The 18,281-nt window shown below is 63.2% G+C and overlaps 3 protein-coding genes across 3 annotated transcripts; all 3 read left to right on the top strand.

Moving 5' to 3' along the window:
* Positions 1 to 2,015: 2,015 nt before the first annotated feature.
* LOC138069153 (protocadherin beta-4-like) lies at positions 2,016 to 4,734 on the top strand. Its single transcript, XM_068959918.1, has one exon. The coding sequence runs from the start codon at positions 2,202 to 2,204 to the stop codon at positions 4,644 to 4,646; it is 2,445 nt and encodes an 814-aa protein (XP_068816019.1). The 5' UTR covers positions 2,016 to 2,201; the 3' UTR covers positions 4,647 to 4,734.
* A 1,397-nt stretch (positions 4,735 to 6,131) lies between these two features.
* LOC138069190 (protocadherin gamma-A12-like) lies at positions 6,132 to 9,801 on the top strand. Its single transcript, XM_068960119.1, has 2 exons — positions 6,132 to 9,212; positions 9,796 to 9,801. Exons 1-2 carry the CDS (start codon positions 6,699 to 6,701, stop codon positions 9,799 to 9,801), a joined length of 2,520 nt encoding a protein of 839 aa, XP_068816220.1. The 5' UTR covers positions 6,132 to 6,698.
* Positions 9,802 to 15,449: 5,648 nt separating this feature from the next.
* LOC138069158 (protocadherin beta-4-like) lies at positions 15,450 to 18,178 on the top strand. Its single transcript, XM_068959929.1, has one exon. It carries the CDS (start codon positions 15,646 to 15,648, stop codon positions 18,088 to 18,090), a length of 2,445 nt encoding a protein of 814 aa, XP_068816030.1. The 5' UTR covers positions 15,450 to 15,645; the 3' UTR covers positions 18,091 to 18,178.
* Positions 18,179 to 18,281: the final 103 nt, after the last annotated feature.

The following is an 18,281-nucleotide window of genomic DNA, read 5'->3' as shown; positions in this document are numbered from 1 at the left end:
CCGGCGCTCTGCAGCCGCACCGCGCTGGCGCTGGCGGTATCGGACGTGAACGAGGAGGCGCCGGCGCTGGAGGAAAGCGCCGACAGCGGACTCGGGGCAGAACGCGTGGCTGTCGTACGAGCTGGCCAAGGCGACGGAGCCGGGGCTCTTCCGCGTGGGGCTGCACAGCGGCGAGGTGCGCACGGCGCGGGCCGTGGCGGAGCGGGACGCGGCCAGGCAGAGACTCGTCGTGCTCGTGAGGGACAGCGGCCAGCCGCCGCGCTCCTCCACCGTCACCCTCAGCCTCGCCCTGCTGGAGGGCTTTTCCGACGCCTTCCTGCAGCTTTCTCACGCTCCTGCGGGCAAACCGGAGGGCGACGGCGACGGCGACGGCGACGGCGACGAGGAGAACCTGCTAGCCCCCTACCTCGTCGCTTCCTTGTGCTCCGTCTCCTCTCTCTTCCTCTTCGCCGCCGTCGCCTTTTCGGGGGCGAAGCTCTGCAAGGGTCGACTACGAGGAAGGCGTTCACCTGCCTCTGCGCACGGTTACGCCGCTGGCGATGTCTGCAGTAGTTTTGCGGACGTGGCCGGCGCGGGCACTCTGTCGGCGGCTTACGGCTATGAAGTGTGCTTGAGCACCGGCTCGGGGAAGAGCGCGTTGCAGCGCGTTCCTGCGAGCCGTCCTCCCGAGGCCGCCTCTTCCGCAGAGCTGCGCTGAGGCGGGCAAGCCCAGGGACGAGGAACTCCTGTCCCACTCCCAGCCGGCTTGTGAAGGGGAACTTAATCAGGTGAGAACAGCCCCTCCGTATGTTTAGTTCCCCGCACCTCCTCGTCCCCTCGCCCCATCACCCCTTCCTTTCTCCTCCCTCCCCCACCGCTCCCCGCCGGATACTTCTTGGAATACCATGACGCCATGGGAGGCGCGTCTACGAGTAAGCCTTCCTGGGACCGAGGGAAAGCCTGATTAGTCCCACCAGGGGAAGAGCCCTTGCTAAGTGTTTCGGGTGGAAATGCGAGGGACTGCCTCAGGCAGCCACGTTTGCACAGAGCAGCACATCCCGAGTCATCTCTCTGCGGTCCAGAGCGGTAAAAGACGTAGTGGAGTTAGCAGGCGTGGTGGGGGCATTTGGGATAAACAGCTAACTGTACGGTAATCTGTATGTTCATGCGCTTTGCTTACAGTCCCGGGGAGAGGCTTGTAACTCTCGTCCCCGGGGCAATGGTTCTCTCGGACAGGTTGGAAGAGCAGCGTAGTTCCCGTGCTTTGCCGTAGGACTTTTCTTTTTCTTTCTTTTTCTTTTTCTTTTTCTTTTTCTTTTTCTTTTTCTTTTTCTTTTTCTTTTTCTTTTTCTTTTTCTTTTTCTTTTTCTTTTTCTTTTTCTTTTTCTTTTTCTTTTTCTTTTTCTTTTTCTTTTTCTGTTTCTTTTTCTGTTTCTTTTTCTGTTTCTGTTTCTTTTTCTATTTCTTTGCCTTTGCCTTTGCCTTTTGCTTTTGTGTTTCCTCTTTTATTTCCTCTCGCTGTCGATCGAGAGAAGACGACAGTTGCCAGCGTTGGCGTGCGCGGACCGCTGACTAGCCGCAGAGTACTCGGGAGCTGGCGTTCCGGCGTGCGTGGGCGACTACAGCGGGGGCTGCGGGCGTGAATAAGGCCCAGTGAACAAGAGAGGCGGAGGAGGAGCTCGAGACCTGCGTGCGGGGAAGGCCTTGCCGTGTAGCGGGCGCAGGCACAGGGACTCTGCAAAGGCACTGTGTGTCCCCTTCGGCTTTCCGCTCGGGACGGCCGCGGCCGGGCCGCCGACGCGGCCGCTCTGCCCCGGCTTCGCAGCGGCGGCCCTGGCGAGCGGCTCGTGCCGGCCGCGGCCGGGCTCGCCCGGCGGCGCGGCGGAGGCGAGCGCGGCGGCGCGGCCGGGCGGGAGCAGTTCCCGCCGCGGGCCGCAGGGTGGTGCTGTTGGCCAAGGCGGCGCGGCGGCGGCGCGGCGGCGCTGCGGCGGCGGCGGCGAGCGGGGCGGCGGCGGCGAGCGGGGCGGCGGCGGCGGCGAGCGGGGCGGCGAGCGGTGCTCCGTGCCAGGCGCTGGCGGGCCAGCTCGGCAGCCATCCGGGCCGCGTAGCGGACTCGGCGAGCAGGGGCGCCCGGCCGCAAGGCTGCGGCGGTTCCGCGCGGGAAGCTCCCCGGAGGACCGGGCAGGCGATCCGCGAGACGCAGGGTGTCTGCCGGGCCCGACATGGCGTCTGCAAGGCAAGTGCTTTGTCTCTGTGTTGTTCTCTCCGTGCCGCATGTTCGCTCCGAGCCGCTTCGCTACTCGGTCGCCGAGGAGAGGGAGAGCGGCTCCCTGGTCGCTAATGTCGCGAAGGACGTGGGGCTGGACCTGGCGCAGCTCTGGGCTCGCGAGGCCCGGCTTGTTTCGGAGGACGGCCGGCAGCATTTTCGGTTAGACCGCAGGACCGGCCGCCTGGCCGTCAGGGAGAGGATAGATCGGGAAGAGATCTGCGGCCAGTCCATCACGTGCACGCTCTCCTTTGAGTTACTGCTGGGAAACCCCCTGCAGTTCTTTCGGATCGAAGTGGCCGTAGAGGATATCAATGACCATTCGCCAGTTTTCCCGGAGGAACAAGTGACTTTAAAGATCGTGGAAATGAGCGAGCCGGGGTCCCGCTTCCCGCTGGAGGGGGCTCGGGACCTGGATGTTGGCAGCAACAGCCTGCAGGCTTACAGCATCGCTCCCGAGAACGAGTATTTCAGCGTCTCTTTCCGGAGTCAGAGTAGGCGCGGCAATTCCGTCGAATTAGTCTTGGCCAAGCCGCTGGACAGAGAGGAGCAAGCGGAGATTGGTTTCAGCCTCATTGCCACGGACGGGGGCTCTCCGCCGCGGAGCGGGTCGGCCCAGATCCGCATCGTTGTCCTGGACGTAAATGACAACGCCCCTGTCTTCACGCAGGAGCTGTACAATGGCCAGGTTTTGGAAGACGCCCCGGAGGACTCCGTGGTTCTGCGCGTGGTCGCGACTGACGCGGATGTGGGAGTTAACGGGGAGATACGGTACTCGTTCAGTCAGGCGGTGGGGCACAGGCGCCCGGCGTTCAAGATCGACGCCGTGACTGGTGACATTCGTGTCACCCGGCCTCTGGATTTCGAAGCGGCGGAGAAACACGAGCTGAGCGTGCGCGCCACAGACGGCGGCGGTCTCTCGGCGCTCTGCAAGGTGGTGGTGGAGGTGGTGGATGTGAACGACAACGCGCCGGAGCTGGTGGTGAGTTCCTTCCGCAGCCCGCTCGCCGAGAGCGCGTCGCCCGGGACGGTGGTGGGCCTCTTTGTCGTTAAGGACCGGGACGCCGGGGACAACGGGAAGGTGGTCTGTTCCCTGGAAGACTCTGTGTCCCCTTTCTCCCTGAGGCCTGCCTATAAGAATTACTACGAGCTGGTGACAGCGAGCACCCTGGACCGGGAGCAGACGGCGCAGTACATCCTCGCCGTCACGGCGGCCGACGCGGGGTCCCCGGCTCTCACGACCACGCAGACCTTCACGGTGGACGTCTCCGACGTCAATGACAACGCGCCCGTGTTCAACCAGACGTCGTACACCATGTACGTGCGCGAGAACAACGACCCGGCCGCGCTCGTCGGGGCCGTCCGCGCCGCGGACGAGGACGTGGGGCCCAACTCGAAGGTGACCTATTCCCTGGCGCCGGCCCAGCCCGCGGAGCGGGCCCCGCGCTCCTACGTCTCCGTGAACTCCGAGAACGGGAACGTGTTTGTGCTGCGGCCGCTGGACTACGAGCAGGTGAGGCAGCTGGAGGTGGTGGTGAGCGCCGCCGACTCGGGCTCGCCGCCCCTCAGCGCCAACGTCACCGTCCGCATCCTGGTGGTGGACGAAAACGACAACGCGCCCGTGGTCTTGCACCCCGCGCAGGACAGCTCGCCGCCGTCCAGCGAGCTGGTGCCCACGTCGGCCGAGGCGGGCTACCTCGTCACCAAAGTGGTCGCCGTCGACGCCGACTCGGGGCAGAATTCGTGGCTCTCCTACCACCTGCTCAAGGCAACGGACCCCGGGCTGTTCGCCGTGGGGGCGCAAACCGGGGAGGTGCGGCTGAGGAGGCCGGTGACGGAGAGGGACGCCGTGAAGCAGAAGCTGCTCGTCCTGGTGCGCGACAACGGGCGGCCGCCGCTGTCCGCCACGGCGGCGCTGGGCGCGCTCCTGCTCGACGGCTTCTCGGACGCGCACATGCCGCGCAGCGGCCTGGCCCCGGAGGACGAGGGCGGCTCCCTGACGGTGTATCTAATCGTCTCCCTGGCCCTCGTCTCGCTCCTCTTCCTCGCGTCCGCCACAGCCTTCGTCGCTTGCAAGGTGCGCAAGAGAACGGCGCCGAAAGAGGGCACCGTGCTTTACGGCCCCGGCAACTTCCAGAGCAGCCTGGCCGACGCCGCCGGGACGGCGACTCTGCCCCACGCCTACTGCTACGAGATCAGCCTCACAACGGGCTCGGGCAACAGCGAGTTCAAGTTCCTGAAGCCGGTCCTCCCCAGCCTGCCGCCGCAGCGCTGCGGCACGGAGCGGGGCGCTGCCGGGGAAGAGGATTTCCCCAGCGGCCTCACCGCCGCCGAGGAACCGCGGCCGCAGAGCGCCGGGACGCTGCCTGCGGGACAGTTCAGCAGGCTTCCCTTTGACTAGCGCTAAGTGAGCATAATCAATGGCTTGACGCTTCCCTCCTAAAGCGGCGTGGGATACCCTCACTTGGTTGCCCCTGGGTAGGGAGGGATCCGGGGTAAGAGACGCGGCAATGATTCCCCCAGAGGAAACTTGCCGTCGCAGGTAGCCTCACCAATTTCCCTCGGATGCTGAGCCACTACCGCGGTTGGCTGCCACCACCTTAAAAAAAAAGAAAAGAAAAAAAGAACCACAACAAAAAAAAGAAAACAAATTGATTGGACTTCGTCGATCAGTTGATACCGTATTTCCGTTCTTGTGTAGCCGAGTTAGTTGAAGAACGTCCTGTTACGTCCTTGTCCCAGTCGTTGTAAGGAAAGAAACTAAAATCGTGCAGCCATATTAAATCTAAGCGGATGGATGCAAAGAAATTGCGCGAGTCGCTTCGAACTGCCGTAGCCCCCGTTAGAGCGTTTGCATTCGCTTCCGCCCCTGCCCCGCTGCCCCCGAATTCCCTTTCGGTATGCTGACTGTCTCTTAACAGTGTTCCACCCATGCTTTGAACTAAGAGTTGTAGTCCCTGCCGATCTATGAAGGCATTATTTGAATGAAGGCTGTCGGGCAGCACATATCCTGAAACCGTGGCATTGCATGGAATCGCAGTTACCGAGTGGGGGGTCTGTAAACCTTTCTTTTCCAAACCGAGTAATAAAAATAATAAAAGCACCCGAATGCCATTCCTGCGATGAACTAAAGGTGGGTTGCGGAAGCAGCTTTGGGCACATATTTCCTTCGTTCCGGCCTCTGTAGAGGACCGCAAGGCTTTCACAGGTGTGAGGGTTCTTTCGGGGGCGGGGGAGCGGGCGAGGTGGCGCCGAGCATTTTTCTTGACGCCTGGGGAGAGTGTCTGCGAAACGCCTCAGTTCAGTCACGGTGGTGGGCTGTTGGCCGCTACAGCAGCAGGGGCTCTGGGCATGCCAAGGCGCCTGGAAGCCAGTGAGGTGCGGCTGCAGAGCCCCGCTTTTGCTTCGCGACGTGCTGGAGCGACGGAGCCGTGTGAGGCTGCGGGCTCCGAGGAGAGCTGGGACTAGGATGGCCGCTGTAGGACGTTACGTGCAGCGGTGCATACGTGTGCTATTTAGAAAGGTGTCCGACGTTAAAGGCGTACAGGTTTTACTGCGGCTGCCACCTGCTCAAGTCCGGCAGCCTTTTGCTGTGTTCGTGTGCCCTAACGTAAGCGACGTGGCAGGCAGAACTGTCCGGAGGAATGAGTGAGAATGGCAGCAAAAGGCCAAGGCTCAGCTCCATAAGCCGAGGTGCGTCGCCACACCCCATCTGTTTTCTGCCTCCACCCTTCTGGAAAGGGTTTTCTTCTGGCCTTTCGTAACGTGATTCGCCCGTTGCAACAGGGCACCGCGTACTGCAGCATAGACGACGGCTGCAGAAAGCAAGGCTTGTGTTTCCCGCCCCCCTCTCCCCCGCCCCGGCCCCGGCCCCGAAGCGGCCACACTGCACCGTTATTCCAGCTCGTCTTGCCCACGTTCCTGTTGCTCCTACAAACCTTTCACATCACAGCCTACCATGCCCTTTCTCCACCGTTGCTCGAGTCTTGGAAGGTTCCTAGCAGTTGGCGGGAATCTAATATTAGCCTGCGGCATACGATGGGGCGCACACATCCCTGAATCGCGAAGCTGTGGTCTTGTGTCCCTACGCAATGCTATTGGGCATACTGACAGCCGCGACTGGCGTGTGCAGATCGGGGGAGCGGAAAGGTGGGCAGGGTTTCCCCGTGGCAGCGCTGGAGCGCTGCAGTGATTGTCGGAGGCTGCAAGTGTCGCTGTTTGCTCACGACGAGCCGGTCGGCAGCCAGGGACCGCGAGAACAGAAGCGAGCCTGAGCGAGAGGAGCCGCCGCCGCACTGCAAGGACAGCGCAGGAAAGAGGCCGGCGGGGAAGGCGGCCGGTTCTGCTGCTGGGAGAGAAGGTTCAGCCAGGAGGAGTACGGCGAGAGCGGTGGCCCGCGGGCCCGTCTTTCGTCCGGCACCGGGCCGGCGGGCCAGTCTTCACGAGCTTTGAGATGTCGGCTGGAGAGAGGCGCTGGGGCCGGCGAGAGCGAGGGCGAGGGCGAGGGCGAGCGCTGCTGTGGTGCGCCTTGGTGGCGGCGTGGGAGCTGGCGTGGGGGCAGCTCCGCTACTCGGTGCCCGAGGAGATGCAGAAGGGCTCTTTCGTGGGCGACGTGGCCAAGGACCTGGGGCTGGAGCCGGCGGCGCTGCGCGCCCGCGGCGCCCGCGTTGTTTCCGAAGGTAGGCGGCAGTATTTCGCTCTGCATGACAAGACCGGCCATTTAGTGACGGCGGAAAGGATAGACAGAGAGCAGGTGTGCCGGCTGGTGGAGAAATGCGTGCTGCGCTGTGAGGTGATCGCGGCGGGCGAAATGAAGGTTTATGCGATCGAGGTGGAAATCAGAGACGTTAACGACAACGCGCCCAGCTTCCGAGAGGCAGAAACGGAGCTGAAAGTGAGCGAGACCACAGCCCCGGGGTCGCGGTTTCCCCTGGCTGAGGCTCAGGACCCGGACAGCGGGAGGAATGCCCTGCAGCGCTACGAGCTGAGCGGCGACGAGCACTTCGGTCTGGCCGTGCAGACGGGACCGGATGGGGGGAAACAGCCCGAGCTGGTGCTGGCGAAGGCGCTGGACCGGGAGGAAGGCGCGTTTCACGAGCTGGTGCTGAGGGCGGAGGACGGCGGGGAGCCGGCGCGGACGGGCACGGCGCGGATCCGCGTGGTGGTGCTGGACGCGAACGACAACGCGCCGGTGTTCAGCCAGGCGGTGTACACGGTGCGCGTGCGGGAGGACGTGCCCGTGGGCTCCGCCCTGGTCACCGTCAGAGCCACCGATGCCGACGACGGCCTGAACGGAGAGGTGAAATACTCACTGAAGAAAGTCACAGAGAAGGCATCGCAGATGTTTCAGCTGGACCATGAGACGGGAGGGATCACCCTGGTGAGGAACCTGGACTTCGAGGAAGGCGACTCGTACGAGCTGGGGGTGCAGGCGACGGACGGCGGGGGCCTTTCCGATAGGGCGAAGGTCGTGATCGCGGTGACGGACGTGAACGACAACGCGCCCGAGATCGCCGTGCGGTCGCTGCTGAGCGCGGTGTCCGAGGACTCTGCGGTGGGGACGGTGGTGGCCCTGCTGCACGTGCAGGACCGGGACTCGGGGGCGAACGGGGAGGTGAGGCTGTCGCTGGGCGCGGGGCTGCCGTTCCGGCTGCGGAGCTCGCTGGGCAGCTACTACAGCGTGGTGACGGCGCGGGAGCTGGACCGGGAGGAGGTGTCGGAGTACAACGTGACGGTGCGGGCGACGGACGGCGGGTCGCCGGCGCTGTGGAGCAGCGCGGTGCTGCCGCTGCGGGTGCTGGACGTGAACGACAACGCGCCGGTGTTCGGCGAGGCGCGCTACAGCGCCTGGCTGCCCGAGAACAACGGCAAGGGCGCGCTGGTGCTGAGGGTGCGGGCGGCGGACGCGGACTGGGGGCAGAACGGGCGCGTGCGGTACCGGCTGTGCGAGGGGCAGGTGCGGGGCGCGCCGCTCTCGTCCTACGTGTCGGTGCACGCGGAGACGGGCGCGCTGTACGCGCTGCGCTCCTTCGACTACGAGGAGGTGCGCGAGGTGGGGCTGTGGGTGCGGGCGGAGGACGGGGGCGCGCCGGCGCTGAGCAGCAACGTGTCGGTGCGGCTCTTCATCGTGGACGAGAACGACAACGCGCCGCAGGTGCTGTACCCGGCGGCGGCGGCGGCGGCGGGCGCGGGCGCGGGCGCGGGCGCGGGCTGGTCGGGCGTGGAGCTGGCGCCGCGGTCGGCGGAGCCCGGGACGCTGGTGGCCAAGGTGGTGGCGGTGGACGCGGACTCGGGGCAGAACGCGTGGCTGTCGTACGAGCTGGCCAAGGCGACGGAGCCGGGGCTCTTCCGCGTGGGGCTGCACAGCGGCGAGGTGCGCACGGCGCGGCTGCCGGTGGCGCGCGACGCGCCGCGGCAGCGGCTGGTGGTGGTGGTGAAGGACCACGGGCAGCCGGCGCTGTCGGCCACGGCCACGCTGCACGTGGTGCTGGCCGAGAGCGTGGCGGAGCTGCTGTCGGAGCTGAGCGGCGCGGCGGCGCCGGGCGAGCCGGCCGGCAGCCTGACGCGCTGGCTGGTGCTGGCCGTGGCGGCCGTGGCGTGCCTCTTCCTCGCCTTCCTGCTGGCGCTGCTGGCGCTGCGCCTGCGCCGCTGGCGCCGCTCGCGGCTGCTGGCCGCGGGCAGCGGGGCCTCGCGCGCCGCCCCGGCCTCGCCCTTCGTGGGCATCGACGGCGTCCGCGCCTTCCTCCACTCCTACTCGCACGAGCTCTCGCTCACCGCCGACTCGCGCAAGAGCCAGCGCCGCTGCCCGGGCGCCAGCGGCTCCAACACCCTGCCGGCCCCGCCGCCGCCCGACAAACGCGCGCCGCTGCTGCCCGAAGAGCCCGCCGGCGCCGGCGCCGGCAGCGACAGCGACAGCGGCAGCGGCAGCGACAGCGACAGCGACAGCGACAGCGGAGACGCCCTCCCGGTGAGTGCCTCTGACGAGACTTTCGCTCTCTACGAAAAGCTTCACTGCCTGCCTGCTCTAGGCTTCTCTAGCCCCGGCCTTTCCTGCCTGTACAGGGAGGAGGGCGGGCGGTGGCTTTGCAAGTGGAGGCGTAGCTCAGGGTACCGGCACGTTGCTGTTCAGTGCGTCTTGCCGAGGGGAAGCACATGCGCATTTTGTTTCTGGTTTGTTTCGGGTTGGTTGGTTTGTTCTGCGGTGTTTTGCGAGTGGTTGTGGAATGTGGGAACGTGAGCGTGCCTCTGCGTTCACGACTATTTTTTGCTGGGGGAAGAGTTGCCAAGCTTAGGCTAGGAGAAGGGCCGCGTGTCTGGGAAATGGCACGCGTCCGTAAAGGAGGATCGAACACGCTGTGAAGGTTTAGAGACGAGAGCATCTGCTGAAGGACGCAGGGTGTGTGGCTTGCTGCATTGCCCTTCTCTCTTGCTTACTACATCAAGCAAACAGTTGTGCTATCACGCGGTATCCGTTCAGTAATGTTAGTATAGTATCTTGCGTGTTGCCTTGAGTGCCCGGTTGTCTCAGTCAACGTTATTTGTTCCTGTAGCTGTAAGTAGGGGCTAATTAGGTGAAGGTATAATTCAGCTGTTCCTGTGAATGTTGGTTTTGGGGAAGAGATGGAAACTTCCGTTAGTAGTAGCTCTTCCGGCTTCTTAAGGGCCTGTGCTTTAGAAGGATGAGGCTGTCTTTAAGCAGAGACGTGGATGACCCAGCTTTTTACCTTAGCTTTACCATCGTTTACCTGCTTTAGAACCTTCACGCTTCTTCCTACTAGCAAGTTGGGCAGAGGAATGTCTGCACAGGTCGGTGCTGTGATCCTGATGCATGCCCAGCTGGTGCTCGAGTGACATTTATTTACAAAGTATGAGGCAACCAAAGGCAACCACGGCAGCTGTGAAAGGTTTGAGATGAGACTCGGGGGGGGGGGGGCTGGGGCTCGTGTGAGGGGCTATTGGGGAGGGGAGGGGGGGGGAACACATGAGATGCGCTTCGTTCATTTTGAGCGTTTTAATGCTGCCCGATTAAAAATGGAGATGAACGTATGTCTTTGGGGTTTGGGGATATTCTGGGTAGTAACAGGGTAGTACGTCTGGTCAGTCCGGTTACTTTGGTTAGTCCGGGCTCCAAAACGGCCCTGTTGCTGCTTCAGCGCTTTCATTTCTTGTTGGCAGATGCGTTTTAGGCAAATGGAAGAACTCCGTTTGTGTAGGCGCAGGGCCGGTGAAAGAGTTTGCTGCAGTGTCAAAGGCCCGTTTGTCTAAGTTGGCATGTTTGGCGCACAGTTGTCATGCTATGCACTCTTGTTTGTTACTGTCCGAATCACATTGGGAACTGTGGCTATGGTCTGTGCTGGGAGCTTTGCGAGGCGCCTCCTTTAATATTTATTACTTATTCAATACCTTCATTATGTGCCTACTGCAAGTGGCATAGTCTAGAGTCGTAACCTGTGGCCTCCATCATTTCTGTCTGTTTCAACTCCTTTATTGCTTCGTGGCTGTTGTTGTTGTTGTTGTTGTTGTAGGAAAGTTTTGGCTAGCCCTGAGCTTCAAGCTTTCTTTGCGAGAAGGCTTCCTAGGTGAGGTTTATGGAGTGGGCTTTTGCTTCTGAACCTGTCAGGGTTGTTTTGCCGCAAACACTTGACTCCCTAGACAAGCTCAGAGGCACCTGAAGACGGGGTTTCACGGCAGAGGAAGAAGAAGCAGAGAAGCTACACCAGAATCTCTCCTAATGTCTCGTAACTCCAAGGTTCAGAGGCCCGCACTCTGAAAATGAGCCTCCCGCCTTGCCGAGAGACCACAGTGAGAATTAAGGGCCTAGCACGCAACTCGGGGCCTCACTGACTCCCAGGTGCCCGGGGAGTGAATTTCTGAGGCAGGGTTGTGGCAGAGCAGCTGTGCATGACATCAGTGAAATACTTGCCTCACTGGGAGCAGCTGCAAGCCCACTGGCACCTCTGACAGCCCTCTCTCCAGCTGGCTATGGGCTAAGAGAGGACGGACGCTGCGGTGCAGAGTGCTTCTGGCAAAGAGCAGCTACTTCTGGGCTGTCCTTACCTTAGAGGACTAGAGGACACTCGGCCCGCCTCTTGGTGTGCCATCCTGCATTCCAGCGCCGGGCTGGAACCAGGCCTTCCCAAAGGGCAGGAGGAAGGCCACAGGTGCAGGCAGGACTGGCTAGATGGGCTGGCTAGATAACAGGACTTTTGCTTGGAAGCTCCCACAGGCACACAGGCCGTGTGCTCAAGCAGAACAGTGTGAGAGCGTTGTTAGGGCAGACCTCGAGCTGCAGAGATTTCAGCCAAGCCCACCCCAAGGGCTTTGTGGACAGAGCAGGAGTCAGCGCCAGGGCGTGCCTGTGGGTGAGGAACCCACTCTGTTTGGTACTTCCCTTTCCTCTGCCAGCCAGGCAGAGATACAGACAAGGGGCAAGTTGAGTAAGCAGTTCAGTAAGGTTAGCAGGCACTCCTGCGTGTTACCTTCAGGAGGCAGAATTCTCCATCAACTGTTATTTGCTCTTTTGCCTGGGTAAACAAACTGCAGAACAAGCCCCTGACACATGCGCGAGCAAAGAGGGGAAACTGAGCAAAGGTGGAAAGCATTCGCAGGCCTGCCGTCAGGTGACAGAACTGACCCTGCAGATGAGAAAGAGGAGTAGTTTGGTCTTGCGAGATTTCCTACCGCTTCTCTCTTTTCCTTGCAACTAAGCAAGCACGGGGCTTTACCAACAATGATGTGGCTTACCTGAAATAGAAGCGCAAAACGGCTTTGACGAGTCTCCTTTCCAGACGGAGCATAAGTTCCATCCTGTGCACGAGGAATCTTCTTCATCGCTCCATCGCACTAATGTCTCTCTTAGTGTTTGTCCCGAGTCGGGGAATCAGACCGGAGAGAGACAGAAAACAACCCAAAAAACCACCACTCTCAGAGCGTAATATTGCTTCGAGGTCCTCTCGAGTTACGAAATCTTTGTCTGTACGAGTCTGTTGGTTTTCTTATCGTTCTAGTCCTACTTCGGTTTAATTAAGTACTGCTGGTTTCTGTATATACAGAGGGGCTGTGTGTGTGTGTGTGTGTGTATGTGTGTGTGCAGACATACGGATGAAAGGAAAAGTGCAGAGCTCGGTGAAGCGGTTAAATCCCTTGGTGGAAGAGACCTTGGAGTCCTTTGCACGTCACCGTGCTTAAGTCACGCGTTTTGGGGCTGCCTCTGGGCTGCTGCGAGCGCAGGCATCAGCTGGCGTGCAGTGGCTCAGCGCTGCTTGGGTGGAATGCTCCCAAATTCCTCGTGATTCCACTGGCATGTCCCTGTAACAGTGTGACGTAGGCCATGCCCGAAAGGCTAGCAACTGACTCCTCAAATAGGAAAGAGCAAGATGTCTTTCCTGCAAGAACTGCGGCTACTTCTCCCTTTTCCTTGCAGCTAATCACGAGGCTTTACAGCATCTGGTGTGCCTTAGGAGAAATCCAAGCGCAGACCTGCTGCGGCACGGGCACTGCGGGTGCCGCTCTTGCCCGAGGCGGAGCAGCGCCGCAGCCGCAGCCGCAGCCGCAGCCGCAGCCGCAGCCGCAGCCGCCGGAGCCTCCGGGAGAGGCGGCGAGCGGTCGGGAAGACGCTTCTCGTCTGCCCCGCGGTTCTCACTGTGCTAGAGGAGAGTTTGCGAGCAGCCAGCGCAGGCGGGGTCCGCGGCTCTCTGCGGAGAGAAAGCAGAGCACGGGGGAGATTGGCGGAGAGCAGCAGCGGCCGAAGCGGCCGCGCTGGGGTCGCTGCCGCGAGCTGGGGTGCCGGCGGGTGCCGGCGTGTGCCGGACGGGCAGGGAAGGAAGGGAAGGGGCAGGAGGACGGAGCGCAGCGCGGGCTGGGGAGAGTGGAAAGCCGGCACGGACAAAGCGGCTCGGCAGGAGCCAGGGCCGTGCTGCTGTGCGCTCGGCTGCTGCCGCTGGGCTGCCGGGCGGCGCCGGAGCGGCTGCGCTCTGCGACTCCCCGCCCGGCACGGTCGTCGCGCTCGTGAAGGTGCACGACGCGGACTCCGGCGAGAACGGGAAGGTGTGGTGCGAGCTGGAGGGCGAGGCGCCGTTCGCGATGGTGGCGTCGCCGGGCAGCTCCGACAAGGTGGTGACGGCGAGCGCGCTGGACCGGGAGCGGGCGTCCGAGCACAGCGTGACGGTGATGGCCCGCGACGGGGGCAGCCCGGCGCTCTGCAGCCGCACCGCGCTGGCGCTGGCGGTGTCGGACGTGAACGAGGAGGCGCCGGCGCTGGAGGAAAGCGCCGACAGCGGACTCGGGGCAGAACGCGTGGCTGTCGTACGAGCTGGCCAAGGCGACGGAGCCGGGGCTCTTCCGCGTGGGGCTGCACAGCGGCGAGGTGCGCACGGCGCGGGCCGTGGCGGAGCGGGACGCGGCCAGGCAGGGACTCGTCGTGCTCGTGAGGGACAGCGGCCAGCCGCCGCGCTCCTCCACCATCACCCTCAGCCTCGCCCTGCTGGAGGGCTTTTCCGACGCCTTCCTGCAGCTTTCCCACGCTCCTGCGGGCAAACCGGAGGGCGACGGCGACGGCGACGGCGTCAGCGACGAGGAGAACCTGCTAGCCCCCTACCTCGTCGCTTCCTTGTGCTCCGTCTCCTCTCTCTTCCTCTTCGCCGCCGTCGCCTTTTCGGGGGCGAAGCTCTGCAAGGGTCGACTACGAGGAAGGCGTTCACCTGCCTCTGCGCACGGTTACGCCGCTGGCGATGTCTGCAGTAGTTTTGCGGACGTGGCCGGCGCGGGCACTCTGTCGGCGGCTTACGGCTATGAAGTGTGCTTGAGCACCGGCTCGGGGAAGAGCGCGTTGCAGCGCGTTCCTGCGAGCCGTCCTCCCGAGGCCGCCTCTTCCGCAGAGCTGCGCTGAGGCGGGCAAGCACAGGGACGAGGAACTCCTGTCCCACTCCCAGCCGGCTTGTGAAGGGGAACTTAATCAGGTGAGAACAGCCCCTCCGTATGTTTAGTTCCCCGCACCTCCTCGTCCCCTCGCCCCATCACCCCTTCCTTTCTCCTCCCTCCCCCACCGCTCCCCGCCGGATACTTCTTGGAATACCATGACGCCATGGGAGGCGCGTCTACGAGTAAGCCTTCCTGGGACCGAGGGAAAGCCTGATTAGTCCCACCAGGGGAAGAGCCCTTGCCAAGTGTTTCGGGTGGAAATGCGAGGGACTGCCTCAGGCAGCCACGTTTGCACAGAGCAGCACATCCCGAGTCATCTCTCTGCGGTCCAGAGCGGTAAAAGACGTAGTGGAGTTAGCAGGCGTGGTGGGGGCATTTGGGATAAACAGCTAACTGTACGGTAATCTGTATGTTCATGCGCTTTGCTTACAGTCCCGGGGAGGGGCTTGTAACTCTCGTCCCCGGGGCAATGGTTCTCTCGGACAGGTTGGAAGAGCAGCGTAGTTCCCGTGCTTTGCCGCAGAACTTTTCTTTTTCTTTCTTTTTCTTTTTCTTTCTTTTTCTTTTTCTTTTTCTTTTTCTTTTTCTTTTTCTTTTTCTTTTTCTTTTTCTTTTTCTTTTTCTTTTTCTTTTTCTTTTTCTTTTTCTTTTTCTTTTTCTGTTTCTTTTTCTGTTTCTTTTTCTGTTTCTGTTTCTTTTTCTATTTCTTTGCCTTTGCCTTTGCCTTTTGCTTTTGTGTTTCCTCTTTTATTTCCTCTCGCTGTCGATCGAGAGAAGACGACAGTTGCCAGCGTTGGCGTGCGCGGACCGCTGACTAGCCGCAGAGTACTCGGGAGCTGGCGTTCCGGCGTGCGTGGGCGACTACAGCGGGGGCTGCGGGCGTGAATAAGGCCCAGTGAACAAGAGAGGCGGAGGAGGAGCTCGAGACCTGCGTGCGGGGAAGGCCTTGCCGTGTAGCGGGCGCAGGCACAGGGACTCTGCAAAGGCACTGTGTGTCCCCTTCGGCTTTCCGCTCGGGACGGCCGCGGCCGGGCCGCCGACGCGGCCGCTCTGCCCCGGCTTCGCAGCGGCGGCCCTGGCGAGCGGCTCGTGCCGGCCGCGGCCGGGCTCGCCCGGCGGCGCGGCGGAGGCGAGCGCGGCGGCGCGGCCGGGCGGGAGCAGTTCCCGCCGCGGGCCGCAGGGTGGTGCTGTTGGCCAAGGCGGCGCGGCGGTGGCGCGGCGGCGCTGCGGCGGCGGCGGCGAGCGGGGCGGCGGCGGCGAGCGGGGCGGCGGCGGCGCTGCGGCGGCGGCGGCGGCGAGCGGGGCGGCGAGCGGTGCTCCGTGCCAGGCGCTGGCGGGCCAGCTCGGCAGCCATCCGGGCCGCGTAGCGGACTCGGCGAGCAGGGGCGCCCGGCCGCAAGGCTGCGGCGGTTCCGCGCGGGAAGCTCCCCGGAGGACCGGGCAGGCGATCCGCGAGACGCAGGGTGTCTGCCGGGCCCGACATGGCGTCTGCAAGGCAAGTGCTTTGTCTCTGTGTTGTTCTCTCCGTGCCGCATGTTCGCTCCGAGCCGCTTCGCTACTCGGTCGCCGAGGAGAGGGAGAGCGGCTCCCTGGTCGCTAATGTCGCGAAGGACGTGGGGCTGGACCTGGCGCAGCTCTGGGCTCGCGAGGCCCGGCTTGTTTCGGAGGACGGCCGGCAGCATTTTCGGTTAGACCGCAGGACCGGCCGCCTGGCCGTCAGGGAGAGGATAGATCGGGAAGAGATCTGCGGCCAGTCCATCACGTGCACGCTCTCCTTTGAGTTACTGCTGGGAAACCCCCTGCAGTTCTTTCGGATCGAAGTGGCCGTAGAGGATATCAATGACCATTCGCCAGTTTTCCCGGAGGAACAAGTGACTTTAAAGATCGTGGAAATGAGCGAGCCGGGGTCCCGCTTCCCGCTGGAGGGGGCTCGGGACCTGGATGTTGGCAGCAACAGCCTGCAGGCTTACAGCATCGCTCCCGAGAACGAGTATTTCAGCGTCTCTTTCCGGAGTCAGAGTAGGCGCGGCAATTCCGTCGAATTAGTCTTGGCCAAGCCGCTGGACAGAGAGGAGCAAGCGGAGATTGGTTTCAGCCTCATTGCCACGGACGGGGGCTCTCCGCCGCGGAGCGGGACGGCCCAGATCCGCATCGTTGTCCTGGACGTAAATGACAACGCCCCTGTCTTCACGCAGGAGCTGTACAATGGCCAGGTTTTGGAAGACGCCCCGGAGGACTCCGTGGTTCTGCGCGTGGTCGCGACTGACGCGGATGTGGGAGTTAACGGGGAGATACGGTACTCGTTCAGTCAGGCGGTGGGGCACAGGCGCCCGGCGTTCAAGATCGACGCCGTGACTGGTGAAATTCGTGTCACCCGGCCTCTGGATTTCGAAGCGGCGGAGAAACAAGAGCTGAGCGTGCGCGCCACAGACGGCGGCGGTCTCTCGGCGCTCTGCAAGGTGGTGGTGGAGGTGGTGGATGTGAACGACAACGCGCCGGAGCTGGTGGTGAGTTCCTTCCGCAGCCCGCTCGCCGAGAGCGCGTCGCCCGGGACGGTGGTGGGCCTCTTTGTCGTTAAGGACCGGGACGCCGGGGACAACGGGAAGGTGGTCTGTTCCCTGGAAGACTCTGTGTCCCCTTTCTCCCTGAGGCCTGCCTATAAGAATTACTACGAGCTGGTGACAGCGAGCACCCTGGACCGGGAGCAGACGGCGCAGTACATCCTCGCCGTCACGGCGGCCGACGCGGGGTCCCCGGCTCTCACGACCACGCAGACCTTCACGGTGGACGTCTCCGACGTCAATGACAACGCGCCCGTGTTCAACCAGACGTCGTACACCATGTACGTGCGCGAGAACAACGACCCGGCCGCGCTCGTCGGGGCCGTCCGCGCCGCGGACGAGGACGTGGGGCCCAACTCGAAGGTGACCTATTCCCTGGCGCCGGCCCAGCCCGCGGAGCGGGCCCCGCGCTCCTACGTCTCCGTGAACTCCGAGAACGGGAACGTGTTTGTGCTGCGGCCGCTGGACTACGAGCAGGTGAGGCAGCTGGAGGTGGTGGTGAGCGCCGCCGACTCGGGCTCGCCGCCCCTCAGCGCCAACGTCACCGTCCGCATCCTGGTGGTGGACGAAAACGACAACGCGCCCGTGGTCTTGCACCCCGCGCAGGACAGCTCGCCGCCGTCCAGCGAGCTGGTGTCCACGTCGGCCGAGGCGGGCTACCTCGTCACCAAAGTGGTCGCCGTCGACGCCGACTCGGGGCAGAATTCGTGGCTCTCCTACCACCTGCTCAAGGCAACGGACCCCGGGCTGTTCGCCGTGGGGGCGCAAACCGGGGAGGTGCGGCTGAGGAGGCCGGTGACGGAGAGGGACGCCGTGAAGCAGAAGCTGCTCGTCCTGGTGCGCGACAACGGGCGGCCGCCGCTGTCCGCCACGGCGGCGCTGGGCGCGCTCCTGCTCGACGGCTTCTCGGACGCGCACATGCCGCGCAGCGGCCTGGCCCCGGAGGACGAGGGCGGCTCCCTGACGGTGTATCTAATCGTCTCCCTGGCCCTCGTCTCGCTCCTCTTCCTCGCGTCCGCCACAGCCTTCGTCGCTTGCAAGGTGCGCAAGAGAACGGCGCCGAAAGAGGGCACCGTGCTTTACGGCCCCGGCAACTTCCAGAGCAGCCTGGCCGACGCCGCCGGGACGGCGACTCTGCCCCACGCCTACTGCTACGAGATCAGCCTCACAACGGGCTCGGGCAACAGCGAGTTCAAGTTCCTGAAGCCGGTCCTCCCCAGCCTGCCGCCGCAGCGCTGCGGCACGGAGCGGGGCGCTGCCGGGGAAGAGGATTTCCCCAGCGGCCTCACCGCCGCCGAGGAACCGCGGCCGCAGAGCGCCGGGACGCTGCCTGCGGGACAGTTCAGCAGGCTTCCCTTTGACTAGCGCTAAGTGAGCATAATCAATGGCTTGACGCTTCCCTCCTAAAGCGGCGTGGGATACCCTCACTTGGTTGCCCCTGGGTAGGGAGGGATCCGGGGTAAGAGACGCGGCAATGATTCCCCCAGAGGAAACTTGCCGTCGCAGGTAGCCTCACCAATTTCCCTCGGATGCTGAGCCACTACCGCGGTTGGCTG

The sequence above is a fragment of the Struthio camelus genome, chromosome 13, assembly GCF_040807025.1.
Source record: "Struthio camelus isolate bStrCam1 chromosome 13, bStrCam1.hap1, whole genome shotgun sequence".
NCBI classification, from domain to species: Eukaryota; Metazoa; Chordata; class Aves; order Struthioniformes; family Struthionidae; genus Struthio; species Struthio camelus.
The sequence above is the reverse complement of the archived record's forward strand: the minus strand, read 5'-3'. Positions and strand labels throughout refer to the sequence as shown.

Excerpts from the sequence above, each read along its gene's own strand:
- LOC138069190 (XM_068960119.1), top strand. The coding sequence starts at position 6,699 with ATGTCGGCTGGAGAGAGGCGCTGGGGCCGGCGAGAGCGAGGGCGAGGG.
- LOC138069158 (XM_068959929.1), top strand. The coding sequence starts at position 15,646 with ATGGCGTCTGCAAGGCAAGTGCTTTGTCTCTGTGTTGTTCTCTCCGTG.
- LOC138069153 (XM_068959918.1), top strand. The coding sequence starts at position 2,202 with ATGGCGTCTGCAAGGCAAGTGCTTTGTCTCTGTGTTGTTCTCTCCGTG.